This window comes from Caloenas nicobarica, chromosome 23, assembly GCF_036013445.1.
Source record: "Caloenas nicobarica isolate bCalNic1 chromosome 23, bCalNic1.hap1, whole genome shotgun sequence".
Classification (NCBI taxonomy): Eukaryota; Metazoa; Chordata; class Aves; order Columbiformes; family Columbidae; genus Caloenas; species Caloenas nicobarica.
The window spans coordinates 3,721,780-3,749,202 of NC_088267.1; the positions used below are offsets into that span (position 1 = coordinate 3,721,780).

Here is a 27,423-nt window from a genome sequence, read left to right on the forward strand (position 1 = left end):
CCCCCCAGGGGCAGCAGGACATTTTGGGGGGCTCTCTGCATGCCAGGGCTGGGGGCAGAGCCAGCTCTGGTGGGGTGTCCCAGGCAGGGCACTGTTCAGGGTTGGGGACCACAGAGCAGAGCACCCCACGACGGGGGTGGCTTTGCAGAGCTGCTGTGCTGGGAGCCTGGACCTGACCTCACTCTCCAAGCCATGTGCTGCCATTCCTCTGCCCTGTGCTGCCCCAGGAAACACTCGTGTCCTCCAGCCCGGGGTGTCCCGCTGGGTGACTGATGGTGCGACCGCTGGGGACAGCGCTGCCTGGAGACATGGCTGGCCTGGCCAAGGACCACGGCGCTGGGACATGGACACAAACTGCCAGGACACAGTTGCTTAAAAACCTGCTCTATGCACTTGCCTGGGCTTTGTCCCCCCGTGCTTGGGGCAGTGGCTCCCACGCAGCATGGTGGGTGGCTTCGGGGCCGGCTCGTTCCCCAGGCCCAGCACATGCCGCGGTGTGGCTCCTGCCACCACGCACAGCGAGGCGTTAACCAGGTTATAGTTCTGCTGCGCTTGTAGCCCACATGCATTGCAATTATTATTATCAGCAAATTATATGGTGCGGTGTGAGGGGCTCGGCGGGCGGGTGGCAGCTGGTGGCCCTGGGTCTGGTGGGGCAAGGCTGAGCCCACAAGGACTGCACCCGTACTGGGGCTGTCCTGGTACCCCAGGGCTGTCCTGGTACCCCGGCACTCCCGGGGCATGGCCCGTGGCCACGGGCGGAGGGTCCCAAGGTGCCCCCACGACCCTAGGGTGGCCCAGGAGGATGCCCAGGGGTGGGTATCACCTGTCCCAGTGCCAGCCCAGCACCGCGGGGCAGAGCCCACGCTGCGTGTCCCGCCGGCGGCAGCTCCCCGGCCCCACGCGTGTTCCCCCTCGCTTTCCCCCATCCCGGCTGCCCCTCACCGCGCCGGGGGCCGGGGGCCGGGGGTCCCGGGGCGCCGGGAGGCGGCGGCAGAGCCGCACCGGAGCCATCTTGCGCCGCCGCCGCCCGCTCTGACTCCCGGGGAAAATCCACCGCCGTGTCTTGGCTGCGCCGCGCTCCGCTCCGCGCCGCTCCGCGCCCATCCGCGCTGCACTGCGGGGCCGCCGCCACTCGCATGCTGCCGCCCGCCGCGCTCCCACGCGCGGGGCGCCGGCCCGGGCCGCGCCGGGACCAGCCGAGCCCAACCGAGCCGCTCCGGTACCGGCCGGGCCGGGCCGTCGGGGAGCCGCCCGGCAGCGGCCGGAGGATGTAGGCGGCGGGAGCGGGGTAAGAGCGGCGGGGGCCGGTGCCGCGGGGCATCGCCGGGCGGGCGGGGGCCGCGGTCCCGGGGGAGCGGCGGTGCCCAGCGCGGGGGGAGATCTCCCCAACGGGGAGCCGGGACCGTGCGGGACCGGCCGCGGGGGGACGGGACGTGTCGCCCGGGGACCCATCCATCGCCAGCCAGTGGGTGCTGGGTCGGTGCCGGGGGGGGATGGCAAGATGGCTGGGGGCATCTCACCGGCACCGCGGTGCTCAGCTCAGCCGGTGCGGCTGCTCGGGATCCCCCCGCGGGTGCAGGGGAAGGGGTGCGGGCATCTCCTGGTGCGTGAGGCTTTGGGGAGAGTGCTGAAGCTCTCGGCCCCTCCAGCATCCCTCCGGTAGGCGACACCAGCCATCCTGGTGCTCCCCCGCTGCGGAGGGCTCGGGCCAGGTTTGGGCAGGCCCAGGACCCCTCCCCAGCCCGGTGGTCTCCGCTCTCGCCACCCTGCAAGCCAGAGAAGGCTGCCGCTGGGTGCAGGAGCTGTCCCCCAGCCGGGCCGGTGCGGGTCCGGGGCTGCCGGTGGGTGCTGGGAGCTGGCACAGAGCACAAGCCGAGCAGTGACTCTCACCGTACATCCAGGCTCCATGGTACAGCCAGCCTGGCAGGCAGGGAGAGCTTTTCAGGGGTCTGGGGCTTGGTTTCTCCCCTCTCCTCACCTTTCTTCTCCTGGATGGTTGCGTTTTGTTGGGGCAGCCAGTCTGGTCCTTCCACCCCGTGCCAAACCTGCAGAGCAAGTTGGCTGTTGGACCGTTTGTCTCTCCCCATCCCGTGACATCCAGCCCTGCACGTCACCTCCTTCATGGGGCTCAGGGCCACACTGCCCACAGCGGGTCCCTGCCTGCTCTCCGGGCAGCCACGGAGCCCCGAGCAGGCAGGAGACAGAGCCAGGCTGTTGGGTGCCAGCTGCCCCTGCAGGAATTCGGGCTGGGAGCAGAAGGCCTCCCTTGGTGTAAATTGGGGCAGGATCTGGCTAGTAACGCAGATTCTCCTTTAGGAAATGGATGTCATTTCCCGTCTATCTGGGTTCCTTGCTTCTCTGCTCCCAGTGTCCTCCCGCACCGTCCGCGGCTCTCAGCCCCCCAGGACTCCCTCTATGGGGGATGGACCAGGGGCACGGCCACCGGGAGACTGGCACAGCCACACTCGGGAGTCTGGCAGGAGGCGTGGCAGCCCTTTCTAAGTATTATTCAAGCGCCCGCAGGGCCAAGAGGGAACAAATAGCCATCAAAGTGACTGTGGAGCATCCCTGGAGGGGCCTCTCCTGTCTGCGGGGGTGGTGGGAACACTGGCACAGCGCAGGCGTGAGCTGTGTTTGGGGCTGCCCCAGGTGTTGTTACCTGCTCAGCCTGGGCACCAGGGCCGACTCTGCGCAGACCTGCTGCAGGGGAACGAGGTGACACAACCGTGGCGTCCCTATCCAGTCTGGGCAAGTTGGTGCTGAGCCCTCGGTGCCCAAATCCCCCTGAGTGCCCAGGGCTTGCAGAGAGTGGTGGGGAGCCCAGGCTGGGGGCCCCTGGGGGGCCCTTCCTTCAGCCTCTCCATCACAAGTTCGGGGCAGGGTTGTGCTGGGACCTGCGGGATGCAGAGCCTGTGCAGGAGCCCCGAGGCTGGCGGCTGTGCTGGTGTATGGGTGTCCGTGGGTCTGTCCCTCCGTGGGGGCAGGATCCGGCCCCGCGCTGGGGTCTCGTGTGGCTGGGGCTCCAGATCCAGGTTTTGCAGATGCTCGCATCTCTCCAACAAGCTGATCCCGAAACCCTGGATCCCACCCAGCCAGAAATTGGGATCTGGAGCCAAAGGTGATTCTTGGCCCTTCTTGCCATCAGGGGCAAAGCTAAAATCTGGATCCGAGCGGTGACATGAGGAGCCCGGATCCAGCCTGTGGCTTGTGCTCCTTCTGCCCATCAAATTGGGTTTCCTGAAATAGCCTGGTGAAGACCAGAGCCCAGCAGGGACCGTATGACAGGTCGCCAGGGGTGTGGAAGCCCCACCGCGATCCTGGCTGCCTGCTTCAGGAGGTTGGCAGCCAGCAATAATAGTAATATACGGTGCCATTGCCGGAGAGCGCAGCGCTGGAGAGCTAAGAATAGCAGGCGAGACGTGCCGGCAGCCGGGGGACACGCGGGGAGGGCTGGGGACCGGGGGTGCACAGTTGGATGTATCCCAGGGGACATCCCGGCGATGGGATGGATGGAAGTGGCTGCTCACCTCCCTCATCGGGGGGAGGACATCCCTGCGGTGCAGGTGGCACAGGGCACGGCAGGTGCCAGCAGAAGGCACGGGGATGTGCAGAGCAGCGCTTGGTGCTGCTGACCCTGCGTAGCACCCTTCAGTGTGGCCTCGGGGCTCTGCTGTCCCCAAGACCTGGAGGTGAAGCCTGTGCCGCCAAAGTGCTCCATGCCCTCGGGATTGTGGCCGTCTTGATGGCCCCGTGACAGCCGCTACCCCAGCAAATGGCAGCACTGGGGGAGCCACCCTGGGATGAAGGACAGGGCCAGACTCAGCACAGCACCCCATGCTCGCCTCCCCCTCACCGGGCAGGATCCAGCCCCTTCTGCTGCCCCTGCCCTGCCCAGCACCCAGGGACCGTACGGCATCAGCCATGTGGGGATGGGGGAGCCGTGGCCACCGTGGGCACACGAGCCGAGCCGTGAGCAGGCCAGGCTGCTCTGTGCCAGCCGTGGCGGCAGCACGTGGCAGCAGAGCAAGTGCCCATCAGATTAAGGAGAATTAATTTGTACTTTCCCTGTTTCCGCGGGGCCGGGGGTGCTGTGGGCGCCCGGTGTCCCCCTTCCATGAGCAGCTGTGCTCCTGCAGCTCCTGTGTCAGCTCCTCTACAACCTGTCCTCAATCCTAATTAGATTTTCCATGCCCCCCCGCCACGAGCTCACTCCTCCCCAAATGCTGGAGCGGGAAGGAGCCATGACATGGTTTCTAATCAGCTTCTGAATTCAGATTTCTCTTGCCTGTTGTTGGAGCAGGCTTCTCCCAGCCTTTGTCTGGTGCTGCCTGAGCAGGGTGCTGCTCTGCGGTTCTTCTTGATGCCGTGCCGGCAGGCGATGCCGGTGCCCCAGGGAGCCAGCGGCTCAGCATCGCACATGGAAGCAGCCAGGAGACCCTACAGAAACACGGCGCTGTTTGGAGCTGGGCACTTGCAAGAGCATCACCAGCACCCACAGACACTGCCACGGGTGGGAGCCAAAGCAGGCGGCCCCCCCACCACAGCCTGGGGCTGGCAGGTGCTGGGGCTGCTGCGCGGTGCTGTGCCGGTGGTGCTGTGCTGGTTTTGCCGACTGCTCCTGGCAAGCACCAAGCACCGCTGCTGCTCTTTTCCTTGGGCTCGCTCTCCCTTGCTCCTGCATGGCTGGCTGACGGGTGCAGGAGCCGGGTACCGTGCCCCACGTGCCCATCCTGGCACGGCTCCGCTGCGGCCGGTGCATTGCTGGGTTTGGCTCCTTCCCCGGCACCCGGACCTTGTCAGCAGCGAGTTGTGGCTCTGAGCGAAGCCAGGGGATGCAAACACTTCCCAGCGCTGCCAAGCCCCAATTAATAGCCCGTGAATCATGATGCCGTTGGAAGAGCAGATGTTTGTGGCGTGGTTGCCAGCGCTCGGTGTTTCACTGAGGGTCTGTTTGGCCTTAAACTGGCAGCTCCGGGTGGCAGGCGGTGGTGGGAGCCTCGCTGCCTGCCTGGCCCTCTCTCCCGGTGGGGCCAGGAGCCGTTTGGGCTTGGAATTAGCTGAAGTTTTTGGTGGGCAGAGCAGAGCGGGAGAACAGCCTGTCTGTGGGCGTGTGGGGGTGCTGCTTCGGAGCGAGAGGACTGCGAAAGCTGCAGGTACTGAATCCCAGCACGACGCCCAGTGGGGGACCTGCCGGTGTCCCATCCCTGGTGCTGTGGCCTCAACCCGGGACACCCCCTGTCTCCCCAGGGGGCTGGAGGGGCTGTGGTGGGACTGGGAGCCCTGGGGATGGTGAACTTGTTGTTAATGGGGATACGCTGCATGTCTTGGATGTAGCTTGGCCAGGTTGGTGTCCCCAGCCGGAGGGTCAGGGCGAGACCCCGTGGCAGTTGATGCACCCAGGCTGGTGTTGGTGCCGCCAAGCCGAGGGATGGTCTCGGTGTTTCATGTCATGATGTGTCTGCTCTGGGCCCGCCGGGGCCCTCTCTGGGAGGTGGGGAGTTGAGGACAGCCCTGCGCTGGGGGAGCCGCGATGGGTGCCAGAGGGTGTCAGGGTGCGGGGGTCTGGTGGGGGCGAGGGCTGCACGCAGGTGCTTGCGGGGTGCAGAGGAGCGGGTGGGTGTGTGGGGGGCATGGGGATGCCACGGGTGGGAGTGGGGGAGTGCGGGGAGCGCAGCGCTGCAGCAGGTGCGCGTGGCTGTGGGGCCGTCCAGGGGCACAGGGATGCAGAGTGGTGTGTGTCCGTCCGGCCGTGCAGAGCTGTGTGTCCGTCCCAGCGTGCACGGCTGCGTGTCTGCCCGTCCGCGCACGGCGATGCAGCGGGGCGGTCCGTGGGCGTGCGGGTGCTGCTGGCGTGGGCAGCCCCTTCCCGGGGGTGCAGGGCTGTGCGCGGGGGTGGCCGGAGCGCGCCGGGGAGCGCGCGTGGGTGTGTCCCCAGCGTGCGGGGGCGCCGGCTCCGCCACCGCCTCTCGCCGCCTGGAAGGTGCCGGTGTCGCCCAGGCGCTGGCAGCGTGGCCACCGCCACTGCCGTGGGTGGCCGTGACCCCCAGGGACGCCGGTGGCCGCTCGCTGCGTGGCGTGGCCGCGGCATGGGCGGCCCGCAGGGATTTCGCAGGAAGAGAGCGAATCCAGCCGCCGCGCTGCTTCCGTCCTCCGGCTCCTGCCGAGCACAGACGGGCAACTTCATGGCTTAGCGGCAGCGGTGGGTGAGTGGGGCAGTGGGGGCAGGAGAAGGGGCTGCCCGGTGGGAGGGGAGCGGGGCTGGCTGTGTGCAGGGGGGTCCGTGCCTTGCAGAGCCCGTCTCTCAGGAGAGCCCTGCTTTGTGCCAGCGGTGCCGGTGCAGCGGATGCGCTGGTGGGGGGAGCCGAGTTCCCCCCTCCAGGCAGAGTGGGAGACCCCCAGGCAGCCCCCACTCTCACGGAGCTGCTCCTAACCCTTTCCTGGCCAGGTCCTCCTCCCCGGCAGCCACCTCCTCGTCTGGCTGTGCAGTATATGGCTCCCGGCCAGTCCCCCAGACAAGCCTCGGCACATCCTCAGAGCTCACCTGGCTGGGATGGGGACTCCCAGCTCTGAGCTCTCTGCTCCCTTTCCCTGCACTGCGCTGGGGGCTGTGTCTGCTGGGGCTGGGGGCTGCGTGCACGGGGGCTGTGCCTGGGCTGAGCTCACCCTTAGGGACACAGTATGCTCAGCCCTGAGGACATGGGGGTCTCCATGCAGGTGTTTGCTCAGGATGGGGGAGGTGAGACCCCGCTGCTCCCGGCTCAGCTCTGCACGGGGCCGCACTGTGCTGGTTGTCCCCAAGCCCGGGAGCAGAGTCCCAGGGTGGCCAGGCTGAGCGTGTCCCAGCGTGTGGGAAGCAGGGCAGGGCTGCACCTCTGTGTGTGTGAGGGACGGGGTCCCCTCTGTGGTGTCAGTGTGTTGGCCCATGGATGGAGCTGGGGAGCCCCGGCTCTGCCTGCCTGCCAGATGGCCCCGCTGCCAGCGAGCGGCACAGCCGGCGCCGACATCCGTGCTTCCAGCCCTGCCTGTCTTTGGTTCACTCCTTGGAACAGTCACAGTGGCAGTCGGGTCCTTCTGTGCCTCTCCATGCTTGTCCCCCATCATCTTGCTTCTCACCGAGATGAACCTGTATTCTCTGTTGTGTTTTCTTGGTGTAGAAACTGAGGCAGGAGGGAGGGAAGCAGCGGAGCCCTCACCTGATCCCCACCATCCTCAGGCTTGGTCCCACGCCTCACCTCGGGTTGTTTTTTCCTGCCAAATGAGTGATGCCAAGAGCCGGGGGGAGCGAGGGCGTCCCGGGACACAGCCAGAGCCGTGGCTGCCCCAGGGCCCTGGAGCCGCCCGGCTCCTCCTGCCGCCGCCTGGCACGTCCCTGGCCTGGGGCTGCGGGGCGGCTGTCTGCGGCGGGCGCTGCCGGGCAGCACAGTGCCCCTGGGCGTGGTGGTGGCCGTAGGTGCAGTGGTGGCCACAGTGGCCATGGCGGTGGCCATGGCAGTGGTGGTGGCCGTGGTGGTGGCCAGCGGGTGCTGTCCGCTGTGCTGATCACTCTGCGTGGCTGGACGGGACAAGGGGCAGCGTGTCCCGGCCCCTCGGCCCCCCCGGGGCTGCGATGGCCGTGCTGGGGCTCAGGGTCCCCCCAGTCCCCTGGGGACATCCCAGCCTTTGATGCGCAGCAACTGCAGACGGAGCTGGCGGGCCAGGCGGCCGAGCCGTGGCCGTGGCTGTCACCCCACGCCCTGCCTGTGGGGCTGGGCATGGCCTGCCCGCTGCTGCCTGCCCCGCTGCGCAGGTCGGACGGGGACCGCGTGCCACCAGTCGGGTTGGGGAGTGGGGCAGGGCAGAGCGGCCACCTGGGAACACGGGCCACCAAGGCTCCGTCACGACCTGCCGGGTTTGGGGCAGGCTGGAGAGGTGCTGCCAGCTCGGTGGGCGCAGGGTGGCCAATGTGGCTTGTCCAGGCAGCGCTGCTGGCTGGGGACACTGTGCCCACCTCCAACCCCCGGAGCCGTGTGCCCAACCACGGTGCTGGTGTCAGTGCTCCCAGCACAAAATGTCAAACGATGCAAATGAGGCTGCAGGAACGGCTGATTGAAGGGCCCTGCCCCGCCTCGGAGTTGCAATCAAATATGCAAATGAATCCTGAGGAGGCTAGTGAGGGCTATTAATAGCGGGGGATGAGGCTGTGAGGAAGCATGGTGTTCCTTGACAGAGTGAGACTGGGGGCTGTGCTGGCTCTGTGTGTCCCTCTGCCCTGCATGTGTCACCTGGGCAGGCACCTGATGCCTTGGCTGGGTGACAGGTGGTCCCCATGGGAAGCCCAGGGACGCTGGCTGTTGCTTTGGCCACTATGACCCTTTGCAGGATGGGTGCTGCCTGTGTGCCTGTGCTCCTGTGTGAACAGTGCTTGTCTCCATGTCAGACAGCTGAGGAATCTCCTGGGGAAAATCACATTCATTGGAAACACCGGCCTGAGATTTTTTCCCCCTGGGGAGTCTAACCTTGGACATGGAACAGTTAGGTACCTGGGGGCACCTGGATGCTGCTGGGGGGGTTACTGTGGCTTGGTCTGGTGGAGGGACCTTGGCCTGAAGTAGGTGTCACCGTTTGGGTGTAGGGAGGGGCCTGGGAGGTTCCCCCTGGCCCCCCATCCTTCACCCTCTGCTTTCATCTCCCCTTCTCCCTCCTGGTTTTCTTCCATTGCCATTGAGATAGAGGATGTCCCTCCTCTGCCAGCTCCAGTGCCGGCACGAGGCAGGTTCCCACCATGGCACTGGTGGGGACCGCACTGTCCCCAGTGTCCCCACCTGGCATAGGGGGCTCAGTGTGCTTGGGCCACCACCACAGCCTCTCTGCCTCACGGGTTTTGGGAACTGGGAACCACCTGACCTTTTTAGAAAACTGTGGAAGTACGGCTGGAGACAACAGTAACTAATTACTTAAAATCTGAAACTGGAATAATTAGCCCAATTAACAGTCTCAGGTGATGTCTTATTCCATCTGATAACGGCCTGAGGAAGAAGGAAATTAATTAACCCATCAGCCTGACATTTGTAGGTCACTGCCAGCTCCTCATGCCTGCCTGGGCAGGAGCAGGGGTGGTTCAGGGGTGCTCGTCCCACTGGGTGCAACGGGTCTGTGGCTTTTGGGGGTCTCGGTGCAGGATGGGGGGCTGCGGGTGGGTCCAGGCACCAGCTGGGGGACATGATTTGGGGATATATGGGTGGGGGGAGAGGTGGTCGGAGGTTGGAGTGATGGGCGGGGGACGGGGTTCAGTGTCCCCCCGGGACCGCTCCCAGCGCAGGTTTGTTAGCGAGGGGCAGCTGTAGGCCTTTAAGGTTGCTGTGGAAACGGTGCTGCTCGTTACCGGGAGGAGCCTCCTGCTTTCCAGGCAGGGCCCCCCCATCGCTGCGGGCAGGGGGACCCCCACCCTGGACACCTGGGACCGTACAGACCCCCATGTCTGGGGAGGGACATGGCAATGGCACGGCCATGCACAGGCAGGCAGGTGGTGCTGGGTGTGCAGCTCCCACGGGCCAGCTCCCCTCCTGTCTCCACCAGCACGGACGCCCCAGCTTGTCCTTGGCATGGCTGGTGGTGCCAGGCAGGGCTGCACACGCATGGACATGCATGCATCCCTGCACAGCACGGGTTGCCAGTGTGCACGCCTCCCCAGGCAGCACAGTCACGTTTCCACAGTCCCTGAGGACGCTGTCCTCGCACCTCTGCTGTCACAGCAGCGTGCACACATGCACAGGGACCTGGCTGGCACTGGGGCCGTGGGTGCCACGCTGCCAGCCCTCTCGGCACAGCGCGGGGTGCAGAGCATGCCACAGCAGAGCCCCCAGCCGCAGCCCCACGGGCAGCTCGGGGAGGCCTCGGTGCTGCTCTCAGCTTGTGGAGTTTTAATGAGGTAAACTGTCTAAAAAGCTCCGTTTGCCCTAAATGCCCATCCCTGCGTGAAGCTGCAGCGGCGCTGCCCGGGCGCACCCCGGAGCGGGCAGGGGGCTGCGGGTGGGCACGCGCTCCTGGGCCTGGCACGTGGCAGCAGCAGGAGGAGGAGGATGAAGGCGGTTTAACACATTTGCAATCATTTCCCTCCTCCCCCCTAAGTTTACAGCTTACCTCAGCGCCTTATCAGCCTCCAATCTCATTAAATCAGGCAAATTGTAGCATCTGATATTTTATGGAGATTAAGGTGTGCGCCCAGACTCTATAATTATCGGCAAAGATGTATTTACAATACCTTGTTGCTAGTAAACAAAAAAATAACTTCAGATCAAAGCGCTTTTACAGAGAAATAAATCTGCCAATAGAGCCCCGCTGCGGCGCGCGGCCGTGGGACGTCGGTGCTTGCCAGGGTGGGTGGGCAGCGTGGGAATGGTTTGGGGATGTCCCTGGTCCCACGTGGCCACTGTGGGTCCCCTGGGCTGGGGCCACCCCTGGGCTGGTCCCTTGTGCCTGGGTGTCCCTTGCTGGCATCTCCCATGGGTGCCTGCTGGCACCCACCCCTCCGGCCGCAGCTCCACCAGGGATTTCCACCCTGGAGCCCTCCCGGCTCACCTGCGGGTGCAGGACTGGGATTTATTGGCACAAGCGTGCGGCCGTAGCACCCTGCCCTTCCATTTTTCACCGCGGTGGGAGCGCTGCGGATTACCGATGCGGTGACGCTGGTTTATTGCTGCCTGAAGTGGATTTATCTGCGTGGCGGGGCCCGGGCTCACCGCTGGTGTAAATCACCGGCTAGAGCCCTGGTGCGGTGGCTGCCTCCCACCGGGACGGGCCGTTCCAGCCTCCCCGGGGGTTTTCATGGCTGGGCTGCCCCCGGGACCATACACCCCGTACCCCAGCTCTGCTGCTCTGTCCCTCCTCTGTCTCACTCTCCTGCCCGCTGAAACGAGAATAAAATGGTGATAATGCTGCAGACGTCCTCTGGAAAGGGCTCTGAGGCAGATGAAAAGCCCTACTTAAGAGTGAGGGCATTATTATTAATAACTCGGAGCGAGGCTGTAAATTCAGCCGGCATGGCTATTACGGGAAATGAACCTGCTGCTGTGCCGGATCCAAGGCTGCATGGGATGGGGATGGGGACAGGGATGGGGACAGCAGAGCGGGGCTGGACGGCTCTGTGCTGCTGGCTGGGTCGTGTCCGCAGCCGTTGGGGCAGCACGATTAGCAGGGGCAAAACCTCTTGGCAGACACCAGCTCCCTCTGGGCTCACTGGGACGATTTCTCGGCTTTTCTGGAAAGGCTGGAGGTGTGAGGGAGGGGACGTGGTGCACGTGTCTCCCCCCAGCAGGAAAGGAGGTGGCTGGGGTCTGCAAGAAGGCTGGGGCCTGGCTGCAGCTCGGGACAGGGGTGACATGAGGAGCATGAGGGGCTGGGTGAAGGGACAGGGGACATGGTGACAGCTGGACGCGACCTGCCACGACTGTCCTGGCGCAGGCTGACTGTGCACATCTGGGGAGCATCCATGGCAATGTTACACCTTGGCAAAGGTTACATTAAAATAAAAATAACCTGGTGCCGTTTGTCGCCTGGCGCCTGCAGCCAGGTCAGCAAAAGGGAAAGAGCTGCGGTGGCTCCCGCTCCACCGGGATGACTTTATCTCCAGTACTGCCACCCCTGAGCGGGGCAGCCCTGAGGCTGGTGGGATGTGGTACCTGGGATAGCAGAGCTGGGCAGGGGTCCGTGGGGTGCCAGGGCCACGGCCATGGGCTCGTGGTGCTGCCTGCGCCCGGCTCGGGAGCTTCTGTGGGGGAACGAGCTTCGATATAAATATCTTTTTGCTCAGCACACGACCTACTTTTCAGACAATGCCATTAGCCTCCCGACTCCCTCATTCATCTTCTGCCATCCTCCCCCAGCCCGCCCCGTGCCGGCACCCGCACCGGTGCTGCACGCCCGGCCATGGTGCGGTGAGCCAGGAGGGGCGTCCGGCTTGGTGGCACCGTGGGGACGCCTGTGCTGGGGCTCAGGGCCATCTGGAAGCCCCATCCCCATGGATAAGGGGGGGCTCTTGCTGCCTGGCCCCTGCTCTGGCCTTGCGGGGTGTGGCCGGGTCCCCTTGGGAGTTTCTCCACCCCATCCCAAGGGTGCTCCGCTCTGTTATCCCTGGCGCTGGGGCTGCGCACGTGGTTCATCCGGGGACGGTCCCACGGGAGCTCCTATACGGCAGCAGAGGCTGTGCCGCACAGTTGGTAGCCAGCGGGTGGGATTGGGGGCAGTTTGGGCAGAGGGTGCCTGGTCACACTGACGTGGGGCTGCCTGCCCCCCCCGGTGACAGCCCTGCCATCGGTTTTCCCCCAAGAACTGGAAACGCCTCCCCAGGAGGCAGCGTGGCCCCCGGGCCCACCGCCCGCACACCTCCACGTGCCCCGGGGCTGAGCCCCCGCTCCTCCACCGCAGCTAAAATTAAATATTCAATTTGTATTGCTGGTAAATCCTGCAAATCTCTTTTATCTCTAAGCTCTTGTAGCAGGAATATCGGTGGTGTAATCTGTGTGGGGGCCCGTCCCGCTGCCCTTTGCAGCTCCCCAGTTTGGACCATACGCCCCTTTCCCCACATCTCCCCAGGGGATGCTGCAGGGGCTGGTGGCAGAGCAGGACCTCGGTGACCACGGCAGAGCACCCCGTGGCACCCACCCTGCCCGCTGTGGGGATGAGGACGTGCGCTGTCCCCACACTGTGCGTGATGGGGATACTGGTGTCCGACACAGTCCCACCAGAACACCCCTCATTCCTGCTGCGCCCCTGGCTCGCCAGCCATGTACCCCGCTTCGCTCTGCCCCTACACGCTAAGAGCATTGTGCAGAATTAATGTATTTAAATATTTAGGTTTTCATCAGCTTTGCAAATTAAGCCCATCCATTAAAGCGGCACTTTGGGTCCTCTGCTGGCGAGCTGGGCTGTGCCGTGCCCTGGGCTCACTGTGCCCATCCCAGCCCTGGCCCTGAGGGTGCCCGGGGGTGGGATACAGCCAGGGAACGGGGCACGGTGGCCCGGAGCATCCCTGCCAGTGCAGGGACCAAGGACTCTGCTTCCTCACCGTTCCCAGGTCCTGTTTGCTGGAAACCCTCTGCCTGCTGTTGGAAGAGCTGCAGGGCAGGACGGCATTGCAAAGGGAACTGGTTGGGATGGGTGTTATTTGAGGTTGGAGTGGAGGGTGCAGCGTGCTGGGGAAAGCGGGACACGGAGAAACACTGGTGGCAGTGACAGCCCTGGCATGGCCAAGTGCCTGGTGGGAGCAGAGCTGGGGATGGAAGGACCAGCCTGCCCAGGAGCTCGGTGGGGACAGGCAGAGACTGTTGGTGCTAAGTCTGTGCCTCCCTGAGCTCACCAAAGCAGCTTTGGAGTGATCCCCGGCTTAAGTCATTACACCGCGTGGCTGGGGAGATAAGTGGCTTTTTAAGCCTGGGCTGCGTGCGGGTGGGGAGGGCGAAATGGCACAGGGTTGGGTAAGGAAATGGGGTTCATCCAGCACCGCTGCCAGCTGGGGGCCCTGGCACAGCCGACAGCACCTGGGGGGCTGCCATGGATGCCTGGAAAGGGTCCTGTGGTGGGAGCAGGTCCAACTCCTGGGGATGCCCGGAGCCCACTGCTCTGCTGGGGTGCCCGGTGGAGATGGCAGCAGAGCCCCCAGGGTGAGCACAGATGCTCCTGCTCATCCCTTTGGTGTGGATGAACATCAGGTGTGTAGGTCTCGCTTCAGCTCTCCGGGATCACCTGCAATTCCCCCCTTTCCACCGAGCTCTGCGGAGGCACTGGGGGAGCATGTCTGCTGCTGCTGGCCCCAGGCAGCGTGGGCGGATGTTGAGCGCGTCCGTGGGAGGGAAGCTGTCCGTGGGCATCACTGGTGATGGGTGCTCAGCCATGCAGTGCGGTGGCCATGAACCCTGTGCCAGCTGGCACGGGCTGGGGTCCCCGCGGCTCTGGGGGTCCCTCAGGGTGGTCTCCAGGCTCGGCCAGCTGTGCTCCCACTGCTCTGGCCATTGAGGTCCCAGCAGTCAGCTCCCTGTGTGCTGTGTCCCGTGGGCAGGATGAGCATTGCTGGGGGGCTGAGGGGGCTGCAGGTGCTGGTACCTTGGGCCAGCTCCCCCCAGCCAGCCCTGCCGGCACGGTCCCTTCCCTGTGCCACTTCTTTCCTTCTCAGCCAACGTCTTTGTGGGCTCTGGCTGCCGCCCCGGTCGCTCCCCACTTGTACGGGGTTTTGGAGAAGTGGCTCTTTCTCGAAGATCCAGGTTTGGGCTTTGCAGGGCTGCAGCGCTAGGCTCCTGGCTCCGCTGGCTCTGCCCAGGCAGCTCCAGGGTGCTCCGGCTCCCTCGCATCCCCCAACACAGGAACGTGGCTCTTGCCCTGGGGAGATCGGCTCTGGGGACCATGGTGTGCGGGTGCGCGGTGCTGGGCTGCGGGTGCTGTGCAGGGGATGCCGCTCCCCCCGCAGCGGCGGTGGCATCTGCGTTGTGGCGGGGAGTCCCGGCGCTGGCGGCCGTGCCGGGATCCCTGGCAGCTGGGGCGCGTCGTGGCCGTATTTCCTCGCTCTGCTCCAGGAGTAATTGCTCAGACGGGGACTTGGGGCAACTCCCATCCCTCTGCCGGCATGGTAATGAGTCAAGAAGACTCAAAGACAAATGGCTCATTAAGAAGCAGTGCTGCATTGCAGGATTTTTCATCCCACCAACCGCTGCATCAGCAGAGGCAGCACCTCTTGCGCTCGCTCTCCTCAGCCCTGGAGAAGAAGCTGTCAGGCAGCTGGGGACGGTGCCAAAATTAATCATGTGTTTAATAACCTGCCCCTCCCGTCGAACGGCCTGTCCCCAGCATCCCCGTGCATGGAGCGGGACGGCAGCGCTGGGCTCTGGCCCTGGGGCACCGCGGTTTGGTGCTCGGCATTGGGGACGTGCTGGGGCTGAGCCGGGGAGATGCCCCTGACATCGGGGTGCCAGGACCCCCAGCCCCGCTCCCCTGGGGTGCTGGGCAGCGCGTTGCTCTCAGCAGCCTGGGTAAACACTTCTTACTCCACTCACATTTGCAGTTCTTCAGCTGGTATTTGTCCTTCAGGACTTTTTAAAAATCTCACCTCATGCCGAGTTTCCAGCAGCGGCTGGTTGGTTCCTGCCCCTCAGAGCTGCTGGTTAACAGTAACGGGCTTTGATTTCCTGATGGCATTGAGCACATTACTGCGATCTTTGCGTCCTGCTCACTCCCTTCTCTCCAATTTCTCCCTTCTCTCCAATCTCTCCCTTCTCTCCCTTCTCTCCCTTCTTTCCCTTCCCAGCTCTTACCTACCAGGTGACAAACCTCTCCCCAGTGCCACTCTCCTCCCTGCCTGTCACAGCTAATGAACCGTCGGTGAGCTGCTTTCAGCTAATTCAACTTTTAAGAAAATAATGACTCTGCGCAGAATTATGTACTAAATTAGGCGATCTCTTACTAAGCCTTTCTTTTTTTTTTTTTTTTTTTTTTCCGGGCTGAGTAAATTTTACTAATACAGCCTAATAAAATAACAGAGCAATTAGTAATAAAATAAAATGTTTGCTTTCCACAATCCTTCTCGCTTACAACGAGCTGGGAAAAAGTAAATAGATTAAAAGCACGGTGGAAACAACCTGGCAGTATTCCATATTTATTTTCTTCCAACGACCATAGATCAAATTTGCTCAGCTCCTAAGTGGGAAGACTGCTTTATTTTTAATTTTTTTTTCCCAGGCTCCAGCTTGTGCGCGGCACCAGGCGCTCACGCTGCGTGTTTGTTCTCTCCTGCTTTCATCCCCAGCCATAAAGATCCCCAGCAGGACCCGCGCTGGCAAAACCTCGCGCTAATTTGCAAAGCAGAACGGGCCGAGCTCGCGTCTCTGACGGGCCAGCGGCTGGAAAAAAATCCCTTTGCTCGCGCTGGAAAGCCAGGGTGGCTTTGTGGAGCATATGGCCAGATCCGGAGCAAATCAAAGGCGACGGCGACGTGGCCGCTGGGCTGGCTCTGGTGCCCGCTGGCAGGGAATTGCATAAGAGGATGGGGCTGGGGATGGTTTTGGGGCTAAGCTGGGCGAAACACGTGTCGGCAGCCGCGCGGAGCCGTTCCTGGTGCTGCCGGCACAGGCGGCGCTGCCTGCGGGGCGGCCGCGGGGCAGGAGGGACAGCTGGGCTGCTGCAGAAACACACGGGGAGGTGGGTCGGGCTGGTTTTGGGGAGGAATGCCCTTGGGCTTCATCTTCATCATCTCACCCCCCCTCAGAGCCTGCTGTCCCCGGGAGACCCCGCAGCGAGGAGCCGCTGTCACCGGGGCCATGAGGACAGCATCCCCCTGAGCGCTGGGCGGTAAGTGCCACCACGGGCATCACCGGGACCCCGGAAAGGGCTGCCTGGGAGGGCAGGGGGCTGGGACGCCCCAGGCACGAGGCCGTCAACCTCAGCTCTTCTTTGACCTGGAAATTTTGGCAAATCCCATCTTGCTCTGCGCCAGGGTAGTTTGCCAGACCCAGCCATTGCAGTGGGGTTTTGTGGTCCTGTCACCTCCCCACTGGTGGTCCTGGAGCTGGAGGAAATCTTTGGGGACCCTGAGTGCCGTGGGGTCCCCGGAGGGGTTCAGGCTTGGGCTGGGTCCCCGCAATACCACCAAGGCAGGATCTCACCAGGCGGCTGCCGGGAAGCAGAACTGCTGCTGCCAAGTGTCCCCATGGGAAGTGAAGGGAGGGGGCTGAATTTTGGCACGGCCCATGGCGCTAGGGGTATGGGCCCTTGTCCCTTTGCTGACCATCACGGGTGGGAGACATGGCGGGAGCAGACGTCAGAGCGGGAATCGCCGGTGGGAGCTTCTGCAGGCTTCAGGTGCAATAAAGGCAAGAAGTGAGTTATTTGTAAAGGTAATTACGCTCTTCCAGTTTATCCTAGCACATAATTGTGTGGGCGGTAGGTTCCCACTGGTGGTAATTACCCTGGTGTTAAATGGCACAAAATTCAGCCAGGCTGGGTTTTTCCCCCTGTTTTTAGTCTGCGGTTTGGTGGCGCAAATCCCCTGCATCCCCAGGGCTGCGCGGCACGAGCTGCCATCGCATGGTGAGGCTCCGGCTGGGGACAGGAGTGGGCTCGGTGGCTTCTCCTGCCCTCTGCATGTGGCCGTCCCCGCCAGGACATGAGGACGGGGACCCTCAGCCACTGTGCCTGTGCTGAGACCCCCAGGATCACTCCCGACCCCCTCCCCATCCCCAGGGTGCCACGGGAACTGGCTGGTCCCTGGCCAGGGCACAGGCACCTGTGTGGCTTTGGTGAGCTGGTAGTGGCCAGGACGTAGCATCCTTCACCACGATGTGTCCCCATCCTCTGCCCCATCGTGCTGCCCCACCGCTGCCCGTGACTGTGGCATTGCCGCGGTGCTGCCTCGCCAGTGTGGTGGTGGGCCCAGTTTTGCTGAATTCCTCCTCTTGCTGAGCACAAATGCCCGCCAAGCTCACAGTGACGGGCTGCTCAGCTATTCTGACTCCTTCCCGCCACAGCGGCAGTATTTGGATCAGCTGAGAGCTTCCCTCCCTGAGCAGGAGATGATAGCTCAGCCCACAGAGGCAGAGCCGGGGCTGGCATTCTGTCTGTCTGTCTGTCCTGCTGGCTCAATCCTGGGGCAGCAGAGGCAGCCCCCTCCCGCGCTGTGTCTGCTCCTCAGAGCAGCTCTCCCGGGAGGAGAGGCATTTCTTCTTGCACCAGGCTGCAGCATCCTTGGGTTGAGATGCAGCAATTAGGGAGCCTCGTTAGAGCGAGAGCGAGAGCGAGATGGGGAGGGTGGGGGGAGAGGCGCAGGACCGAGCCATCCGGCTGTGAAGCCGGGAGGAAGGTGTCGGCAGAGGCTTATTAGGGCAGACACGTTCCCCGGGCACTGCCACGGCCCCGGCTGCCGCTCACCGCCAACGCTGGCATTGCCGCCCGCCCCCGCGGCCCTGGGGGGGTGACCAGCCCCTCTCCTGTCCCAGGGATCCTCGGGCACGTGGCCCCTCCATCCCTGCACGTCCTCATCCCTCCCAGCATCCCTCGTTTGCAACCCCCACATGTCTGATGACCCCGGCTACCGCGGGAACCCTCCCACGGTCACCTTTCCCTGCAACCCGTGGGGCAGCTGCCCGTGGGTCTCCACCCGTGGCTGGGCGCGGTGGCCGGGGCTGTGTAAGGAGGATGTGCTGGATGGAGACATCAGAGCGCAGCCCCCCCCTGCACCCCGCGGCAGCTCGTTAGCGGCTCTGTGAATCGCAACGGCTGAAAAACTCAGCCAGAACCGTTTTCCTAATGGAGAAACACTTCATAATATTTGGTGTTGGAGAAGAAAACAAGTTTCTGATGATGGCAGCGTGTCCTCCCTCGCCGTCTGCAGGCTCCGTGCTGCCTGCATCGCTGCTGGCGCTGCCTTCTACCCTCCCGTCCTAGCTTTGTGCAGCCCTCTCGGAGCAGCCGAGCCGGGGGTGACCCTGGGTGCCTGGCCCCAGCGCCGTGCCCCCCTCGCCACATGGAGAGCTGGGTTTTGGGCACCCCAGCCCGGCTTTGCAGGGGCTCAGCTGGGGCTGAATCCTGCCCTGGGAGCTTCCTTGCGCCCTTGGTTGGTTCCTGTGCGACAGCCCCAATGTTTCACCAGCGAGGGGGGTGCAGAGGGGACCGTGACACCATACCTGTCCTTGTCCCCGCAGGTGAGCCCGCAGGGACAGCCCTGCAGGATGCCGAGGCTATGGGGCGGGTGCTGACACCATGAAGGGCTACCATGGGGAGCGTAGCCAGGCACAGCCCTCCTCCGGCCACCGCTGCCGCTGCATCCCTGAGAACTGCCAGCATCCCGCCAGCTACGTCCAGCACGGCCTCGAGGGCCGGCCGCCGTACCTCCTCAGCCCAAGCGAGCCCTGTTCCCTGGAGCATCCCTTCTGCCCGGCGCGGAGCCCCGGCGAGTGCCCGGGCGGGCCCCTGAGCGAGCCGCCCTCCGCCAGCGCCAGCAGCACCTTCCCGAGGATGCACCACGCGCAGCAGCAGCCCTACGACTCCTGCGACGAATGCATGGCGACCGCCCACCCCGCCAGCAAGATCAACCGCCTGCCCCCCACGCTGCTGGACCAGTTCGAGAAGCAGCTGCCGCTGCACCACGACGGCTTCCACACGCTGCAGTACCCGCGGGCCGGCGGCGCCGAGCCCCGCAGCGAGAGCCCCAGCCGCATCCGCCACCTCGTCCACTCCGTCCAGAAGCTCTTCGCCAAGTCCCACTCCCTGGAGGCGCCGGCCAAGCGGGACTATAACGGCACCAAGATGGACGGCCGCGGGGACGGCTACCACCACCACCATCACCACCACCACCACCACCACCACCAGTCCCGCCACGGCAAGCGCAGCAAGAGCAAGGACCGCAAGGTGGACTCCCGGCACCGGTCCAAGATGATGGGCTGGTGGAGCTCCGACGACAACCTGGACAGCGACAGCAGCTACATGGTGTCCGGCCGGCACGCGGCCGACCAGGGCACCCAGTACTGTGTGGACGCTCCCGAAAGTGCCTTCAGAGACTTGACCTTGAAGAGTCTAAAGGGTGGCAGGGAAGGAAAATGCCTGGCCTGTGCCGGCATGTCCATGTCTCTGGACGGCCAGACGCTCAAGAGGAGCGCCTGGCACACCATGACGGTCAGCCAGGCCCGCGAAGCCTACCCCAGCACCGGCGGCACCGAGAAGACCTTGATGCTTCAGGAGGCAAAGGCCAAAGACCGAGCGTACCAGTACCTGCAGGTGAGGGGCCGGGCAGGGCGGGGAGCTGTCACCCGGGGACCACGGCGGCGATGCCAGGGGGTGAGCCGGGGCTGGGACCCTCCATCCCGGCACCCCAGTCGCTGTGGGGATGCTCCGGCTCCACTCCACATCCCCAGCACTTGTGTCCTGTCCCATGGGGTTCTGCGCTGGTCCCCACTGTCCCCGTCTGCCACCTCCTGCCCCGTTCCCGCTGGGTTTGGGGTCAGACCGGCTCTGTCGGCTCGGGGCTGCTGGTGGCCCCGTGCCCGCTCCCTCCACGCAGCTTTTATCCCGCTTGCGCCTGGCCGGGTGCCACCGCCTGCCTCGTCACCAGGCTCCCTTCTAGGTCACCCCCCTTCCAATTAAAAACTAATTAACTCTTCTCTCCTTTTCCCCGGGGAAGGAGACAGGGAGCGGCAATGCCGCGCTGGCCAGGGACGGGAGGTGTCTGGGGCCCCTCTCCGCCAGCAGCGGGGGCATTGGGGCAGGGTGACAGCCCTGCCGCCCCCTCCGTGGAGCCCGGGGAACACCGTCCCACCACCACAGCCCAGTAAGGATCCTGTGGTGCTGGCACCAGTGGCACATGGTGGGACCGGCAGCTGCTACGTCAGCCACTGGCATGGGTGGGATTTGGCCCAGCCATGCCTGCCGGGGGGGCTGCAAGGTGGGAGCTGCTGCGCTGCCCCGGGTTTTGGGGGTACGGGGAGCTGTGGCTGTTAGGAGGAGTCGGCTCTCCTGGATTTAAGGGCTTTCCTAGGGAGGGCAGAGCCCCCAGGCTCTGTCCCCGCAGCTCTGGGGTGCTGTGGGGAGGGCGGGGGAGCCATGCTGGCACATGCACGCCAGGTTTGGGCCACGCACACACGCCGGGCTCAGGCTGGCACGTGCCATGTGGCCAGTGTGGGGCTCAGCTCTGTGTCCCGATGGCGGGAGCCAGGCCACCGCGTCCTCCCACGCTCGCCTCCTGCCCCAGGTGCCGCAGGATGAGTGGAGCGGGTACCCGGCGGTGGGCAAGGACGGCGAGATCCCCTGCCGGCGGATGCGCAGCGGCAGCTACATCAAGGCCATGGGCGATGAGGACAGCGCCGACTCGGACGCCAGCGCCAAAGTATTGCCCAGGGCGGCCACGCGGCGAGACAGCTACCGCCGCTCCTCCAGCGCCGACCAGGCCAGGACCAAGTAAGGGCTGTCACCTCCCGGCCCCATCTCAGCACCGTGGGTGGCAGCGGGGACATGGGCTGGGGCTCTGCAGGAGCTTTAGCTGCGCTTGGTGGGTGCTGGGGGGACGCGGCTCTGCTGGGCTTTGGGGTGAGCAAAGGTTAGGGAGGACAGGCACAGTCAAAAGGAGATGACTGGGATGTCACCCAGTCCTGGCGGGTGACAGGCTGGCTGCTTGTCCCTGGCCTCGCTGTGTATCCCTCCAGTGGCTCTGCAGCGCTGGGGGACAGGTCTGTACCCCAGGATGGCATTTTGGGGCAGTTATGAGCAGGGCCAGCAGTCGGGGCTGGCAGGAGCATCGTTGCGGCTGCATTTCCGAATGCTCTGCTCTGCTGGAATGTGTTGCTTTTGGTGCCATCCCTTCTATTCCTGCTGTCTCTCATTAGGTTTGCAAGTAGGCACTATTCTGATTCATATATCTGTAACTGTCCCAGCTGCTGCACGCCACCGCGAATGCTCCCGCGGGGACAGGGCTATGGGCGTTCCTTCACCACCGGCCAGGTAGGGTCCCATGGAGCAGGTTGGGGAGGGTCGAGGGTGGCAGATGCTCCTCTGAGCATCTCCTGCCCTGCTCAGCCCTGCCTCGCCGCCCCCCGCCTCACCCACCACTCTCCCCAGATCAACGACGAGCTGAACCACCAGTTCGAGGCCGTCTGCGAGTCGGTGTTTGGCGAGGTGGAGTCGCAGGCGGTGGAGGCGCTGGACCTGCCCGGCTGCTTCCGCATGCGGAGCCACAGCTACCTGCGGGCCATCCAGGCGGGCTGCTCCCAGGACGACGAATGCCTCTCGCTCTTCTCCATGTCGGCCCCCGCCGGGCCACCCATCACCAGCAGCATCCTGAAGCCCAGCACCTGTGAGTCCCGGGGGGCTGGGGGGGGCTCGGCCGCGCAAGGGACCCCCGTGTCTCCCCGCCTGCACCCGCCAAGGGTGCTGCTGCCCCTGCTCCTGCCCCCCGCCCTGGGCAACCCCTGGTACAGGGTGTGAGCATCCCGCTGGTGGCTCAGCCCCGGTCACAGGGCTTTTCTGTGTCCCCAGCACCTGTCTACCATTCCCTCCTTCCTTCCACTTCTAGCATGGGTCTGGGGTGCTTTCCAATCCCTTTCTGGGGATGAACTGGCCAAACAGCCCCTCTGAGCTCCAGCCTGGACCTCAGGCAGCCGAGGTGCAAAACCCTGTTCCCCTGGGGTCCTTGTTTGCGGCGGGAAATGAGCAAGTGTCTGTGTTTTCACGCGCCTTTTCATCCTGCGCCTCTCCCACAACAGCCTTCAGTTACAGAAAAGCTCCACCTCCCATCCCTCCAGGAACCAAAGCCAAACCCCTCATCTCCGTCACGGCGCAGAGCAGCACCGAGTCCACCCATGAGAGTTACCTGCCCAGCGAGGTCGCCCGCAGCCCTGCCTGGTCCAAAGATGCCGCGGCCCGTTGCAACTCGGCCGAGAGCCTGGAGAGCTCCAAGGTGACGGCCGTGGCCCTCGACCTGCCCCCGGTCCAGCCCCGCGCCGCTCCCAAACCCTCCACACTCATCATCAAGGCCATCCCCGGCCGGGAGGAGCTGAGGAGCTTGGCTCGGCAGCGCAAGTGGCGTCCCTCCATCGGCGTCCAGGTGTGCTTCTCTCCTCCCTGCGGGCTCTGAGCCTGCCCGAGCGATGTGGGTGATGCTGAGCTGCCGTGCTGCATCTCGGGGCCACCCTCCAGCGTGCTCCCTCTGCCCCTCGGCAGGTCGAGGCCATCTCGGACTCAGATACGGAGAGCCGGAGCCAGAGGGAGTTCCACTCTATTGGGGTGCAGGTGGAAGAGGACAAAAGGTACCATGGGGTCGGGCTGGGCTGAGACCTGCCACACTCGCTGCATAGGGGGCCATGTCCCCGTGGGGCTCCCTGAGCTGTCCCGCAGCATCTTTTCCCTCTCTCATCTGGCTGGGGCCCCAGAACTCAGCACCATCCCCAACTGGATTGCCTTCTTGGAGCAGGATCTGGTCTTCCCTTTGCCTGGGGATGGGGCTCCCCTGCTCCTGCCCTGTGCTTGGAGGTTCTTTGCTGGAGCTCAGCCCTGGGGCTTGAACCTGGCCCAGGTGCAGATGAAACCTTTGGGCTTTTCTGCAGCTAAACACAATGTTTTGGCTGGGGTGGGAGCGCTGTGTGCTGGAACCTGCACAGCCCACGGGAGGGGAGCTCCGGCAGCATGCCCACGCAGCCCCGGTGCACAGTCCTCTCCATCCGTGGTCCAGCGCCAGTAGCCATGGAAACAGGCTAAGAGCAGAGGGAATGAGGGACCAGCGGGTTCCAGCTGCTCAGGGCTGTCCCCACGGCCCCAAATACTCCAGGATCCAGACCGGTGTCCCCAGCCCCATCCTGCCTGTGGGCACCCCCTCCCTGCCCGCGATGGCACCCGGCGGGGGGACGGGGCAGCGGGGCTGTCCTCGCCGGCCGCCAGTGTCCCCACGTGCTCTCGCTCTCCCCAGGCGAGCGCGCTTCAAGCGCTCCAACAGCGTGACGGCGGGCGTGCAGGCAGACCTGGAGCTGGAGGGATTCGCCGGGCTGGCCGTGGCCACCGAGGACAAAGCCCTGCAGTTCGGGCGCCCCTTCCAGCGGCACTCCTCGGAGCCCGAGTCCGGCCGGCAGTACGCCGTGTACAAGACGGTGCACACGCAGGGGCAGTGGGCGTACCGGGAGGACTACCAGCTGCAGTACGACACGGTGGAGGTGCCCCGGCGGGATGCCTGGATGGAGCGGGGCTCCCGCAGCCTCCCCGACTCCGGCCGTGCCTCCCCCTGCCACCGCGATGGCGAATGGTTCATCAAACTGCTGCAGGCAGAGGTGGAGAAGATGGAGGGCTGGTGCCAGCAGATGGAGAGGGAGGCCGAGGACTATGACCTGCCAGAGGAGAGTGAGTTGGGTGGGCTTGTGGGATCAGGAGGTTGTAGCATGGAGGGTGTTGGGCTCTTCTTCCAAGTAACAAGCAAGAGGATGAGAGGAAACGGCTTCAAGTTGCACCAGGGGAGGTTGAAGTTGGATCTTGGCAACAATTTCTTCCCCAAAGGGCTGTCGGGCATTGGAACAGGCTGCCCAGGGCAGTGGTGGAGTCACCATCCCTGGAGGGGTTGGACAGACGGAGATGAGGTTCTCAGGGACATGGGGTAGTGATAGGGTTGGATTAACAGTTGGACTCCATGATCTTGAGGGTCTTTTTCAACCAAGATGATTCTATGATTCTAGGAGGGACTGGGGGTCCTGTGGGACTGGGGGGCACAGCCATGGTTCTGCAGTGCTCCCACCCTGCAGCATCCCCCCTGCCAAGGCTGAAGAGTTTGGATGGGGGCAAGAGACACCAGGAAACCCTCAGGGACCAGAGGGCTCTGGAGGAGGGAGGAGACCCCACACGGGTTGAGGGGGTCCGGGCTGTCCTGCTGCCCCAAGAGGGTGCAGGTCTCCACTGTGCAGGGGAGGGCTCCGTGCCCCATGGGAGTGCTGACCGTCTCCTCTCGCCCCGCTAGTCCTGGAGAAGATCCGCAGCGCCGTGGGCAGCGCCCAGCTCCTCATGTCCCAGAAGGTGCAGCAGTTCTACCGCCTCTGCCAGCAGAACATGGTGAGTGCCGGCCAGCGGTCTCATACCCGTAGCCGGTGGAAAAGGGACTTCGGGACAGAGATCCCCCCAGCAGCGTGGGGGTGAGATGGCCACATGGCCAGCAGAGCCGGTGTCCTGAGGGTAGACGTGGCTGACACTCTGTCCCCGCAGGATCCCAACGCGTTCCCTGTGCCCACCTTCCAAGACCTGGCTGGCTTTTGGGACCTCCTGCAGCTCTCCATCGAGGACGTCAGCATGAAGTTCGCAGAGCTCCAGCAGCTCAAGGCCAACGGGTGGAAGATTGTGGAGCCCAAGGTAAGGGCAGGGCCCTGCTGCTGGCACTTGTCCCCTGTCACCTCTCCCTCCCTCCTCCACAAGCACATCTCTGCCCAAACAGCTGCTGCTGGGCTGTCACAAGCCACTGCTTCTAGCAAATACTTGTAAAAACAAAGATCTGGGAAAACTGAGGTTAAAGAAGGGGCTTTGGCACCCACGGCAGTGCCGTGCATGTGTCCAGCTCTGCCAGTCCCACCGGGATAGCCATTCCCCAGAGGTCTTGGCCTCATGCCCACCCTGAAGCCCCCATTGTCTGTGCAGGAGGAGAAGAAGGTGCCTCCCCCGATACCAAAGAAGCCGCCGCGCTCCAAGGTGCACCCGGTGAAGGAGCGCTCTCTGGACTCGGTGGACCGGCAGCGGCAGGAGGCCCGCAAGCGGCTCCTGGCAGCCAAGCGAGCTGCCTCCTTCCGCCAGAGCTCGGCCACCGAGAGTGCGGACAGCATCGAGATCTACATCCCCGAGGCGCAGACCCGGCTGTGACCGCAGCCGCCGCTTTTCTACCCGGACTGGACGGCGCGGCCGTAGCTCACTGTGATGGGGGCCGCGGGGACACCCTGGGGCAGCTCTTGGCCCCGCTCACAGCTTCTCTCTTTTCTATCTTAGACCTTTTCGTGGATCCAACGGCGGGTGGACGCAAGCCCGTTTCTGCCCCATCCCGTTGCCCCCTGCCCGCATGCCCCTGCCAGCCTCTCCTGGGGTCCGGGGCTCTCACTCCCTCTGCCCACCCTCCCTGGGGCCATGTCCCAGCTCTCTGTCCCCTTCTCACCCCCTAGACCTTCTGCACCCCCCATGTCCCAATTGAGAGGTGACCCTCGGCTCCCGGCCCCACCAGGCTGGAGGGGAGGGGGCTGCAGGCAGGCCCCCCGCCTCTCTGTACTCAGTGCAATCCCCCGGTGCGTGGTGGGGATGGGTCCCCAGAGCCCCCCCAGCCAGAGCCCCCCCAGCCCCGCTCCCGGCTCTGCCAGCACAAGGCTTCAGGACGCGGCTGGGACAAGGGGCTCCCCCCGCCTGCCTCCTGCTCGGGTGCCATGGGGGGCTCCTTCCCCTCTATACGTATATAAATATAACCTGAGGAATAAACCAGAAACTCCACGTGACCAGCGCTGTGTTCTGGCTGGTGGGACGCACCAGAGCAGCAGAAACCCCCCGGTCACGGCGAGCCGCCCTGCTTGCCTCGCCCGGAGCATCGCGATGTGCTTCTCCCCATCCCGCTCAGCCCTCCTGCTCCATCAGTCTGTCCCTCCGTCCATCCGTCCTTCCCTCACGCCAGCCGGGAGCCTGGGAGCATCTCTGCAGCGTGGCACTAACTGGGGATGGGGACATTGTCCTCCCATGCCTGGGTTGTGTGTCCCCGGTGTGCGAGTGAGGTGGCGGTGGCGGGGAGACCTGCCCACAGCCCATTGGCACCTGCGGGGCTGGGGACCGTGCTGGCTCTGCCCTGGGCCAGGCTTGGTGCCAGTGGGTGGGATGGCAGTGTGGACATGGCTGGGAGCTGCCACCTGAATGCAGAGCTGCTAGAGATCACCCTGGGGGGGGCACCACTTGTCCCCGAGCTCCTGGTGTCCTGTGGGGAGGGGACACCCCAGGACATGCGCCTGGTACCCCATGGGACCAGGGGACACCCTGGGACACTGCTGCTCACTGCACAGACTGGGAGCAGGGCAGGGGGTCCCCAGTGTCCCCTCCAGGGCAGAGCAGCATAGCAGGACAGGAGGTTGCGTCCGCCCCATCCCTGTCCCCATCCGTGTCCCCTCTCCATGCACCCTGTCCCCCACAGTGTCCGTTTTAGTGGCAGAAAGGGGAAGACGCTGTCCCCAACCCCTGCCATGCCAGCAGCATCACCAGCCACCCCCCAGGCAGGGCCCATGGGTGCCAGGGGGCTCCCGAAATCCGGGCCAAACCTCGCCCAGGGCCCTCGGGCAGAGCAGCGGGACCGGAGGCAGCTGGAGGGGCCCAGCTCATGCCCCCCATGTCACAGGGGGACCAGGGCTGGGCAGGGGGACACCGCACCGGGAGTCTGTTGGTGCTAAACACCCCTGGGACGGCCGTGCCCGCTCAGCCACCCACAGCCCCTTCCCACCCCGCTCCCCCCTGCACCCCAAATTTAGGGACATGCCTGGGAAGGGCCCCCCGGCCCCCGCCCTGGCCAGCGCCGTGCAGTGACCGTGACACGTGGCTCCCTTTTTATTGTAACGAACCGCCGCAATTAATAAAGATGACTTTGGTTACTCCGGGCCAGCGGCCACCTCCCCACAGGGACGTGGCCAGCGCCGGGCTCGCCTTTCCCTATCTGTCACCGCTGCGTGTCCGTGGGTGGGAGGGGGGTTCATGGGTGGGAGACGGGGTCTCACCGGGGCAGGTGTCCCCGTGGGGTGGCCGGGTCGGGGTGTCTGCAGGTCTCCCATGGCTCTCCCCCCTGTGGGTCTTTCTGTGGGTGTCTTTGTGTGTCTCTCTCCTCCTCGTCTCTTCCCGTGGGTCTCTTCCTGGGGAGTCTCTCCCTCGAGGTCTCCCCGGGGTGTCCCCCCGTGGGTCTCCCGGAGGGTGTCTTCCCCTAGCTCTTGCCGTGGGTTTCCC

General features: G+C 64.5%; 1 protein-coding gene across 2 annotated transcripts; it reads left to right on the forward strand.

The window, feature by feature from the left end:
* Nucleotides 1–1,156: 1,156 nt before the first annotated feature.
* On the forward strand, nucleotides 1,157–25,654 carry DLGAP3 (DLG associated protein 3). 2 transcript variants are annotated; one of them, XM_065650379.1, is made up of 12 exons: nucleotides 1,157–1,291; nucleotides 16,232–16,314; nucleotides 18,663–19,734; nucleotides 20,705–20,910; nucleotides 21,336–21,450; nucleotides 21,568–21,802; nucleotides 22,212–22,552; nucleotides 22,669–22,754; nucleotides 23,411–23,835; nucleotides 24,443–24,534; nucleotides 24,685–24,828; nucleotides 25,111–25,654. In XM_065650379.1, exons 3-12 carry the CDS (start codon nucleotides 18,721–18,723, stop codon nucleotides 25,327–25,329), a joined length of 2,877 nt encoding a protein of 958 aa, XP_065506451.1. In that variant the 5' UTR covers nucleotides 1,157–1,291; nucleotides 16,232–16,314; nucleotides 18,663–18,720; the 3' UTR covers nucleotides 25,330–25,654. The 2 variants fall into 2 exon arrangements, with proteins under 2 accessions (XP_065506451.1, XP_065506452.1); XM_065650380.1 differs by having other exon boundaries at nucleotides 21,384–21,450.
* Nucleotides 25,655–27,423: the final 1,769 nt, after the last annotated feature.

Coding starts and splice junctions, on each gene's coding strand:
- DLGAP3 (XM_065650379.1), top strand. CDS start 18,721: ATGAAGGGCTACCATGGGGAGCGTAGCCAGGCACAGCCCTCCTCCGGC. Junction 21,803..22,211: donor CATCCTGAAGCCCAGCACCT/GTGAGTCCCGGG, acceptor CTCCCACAACAG/CCTTCAGTTACAGAAAAGCT. Junction 23,836..24,442: donor CTATGACCTGCCAGAGGAGA/GTGAGTTGGGTG, acceptor TCGCCCCGCTAG/TCCTGGAGAAGATCCGCAGC.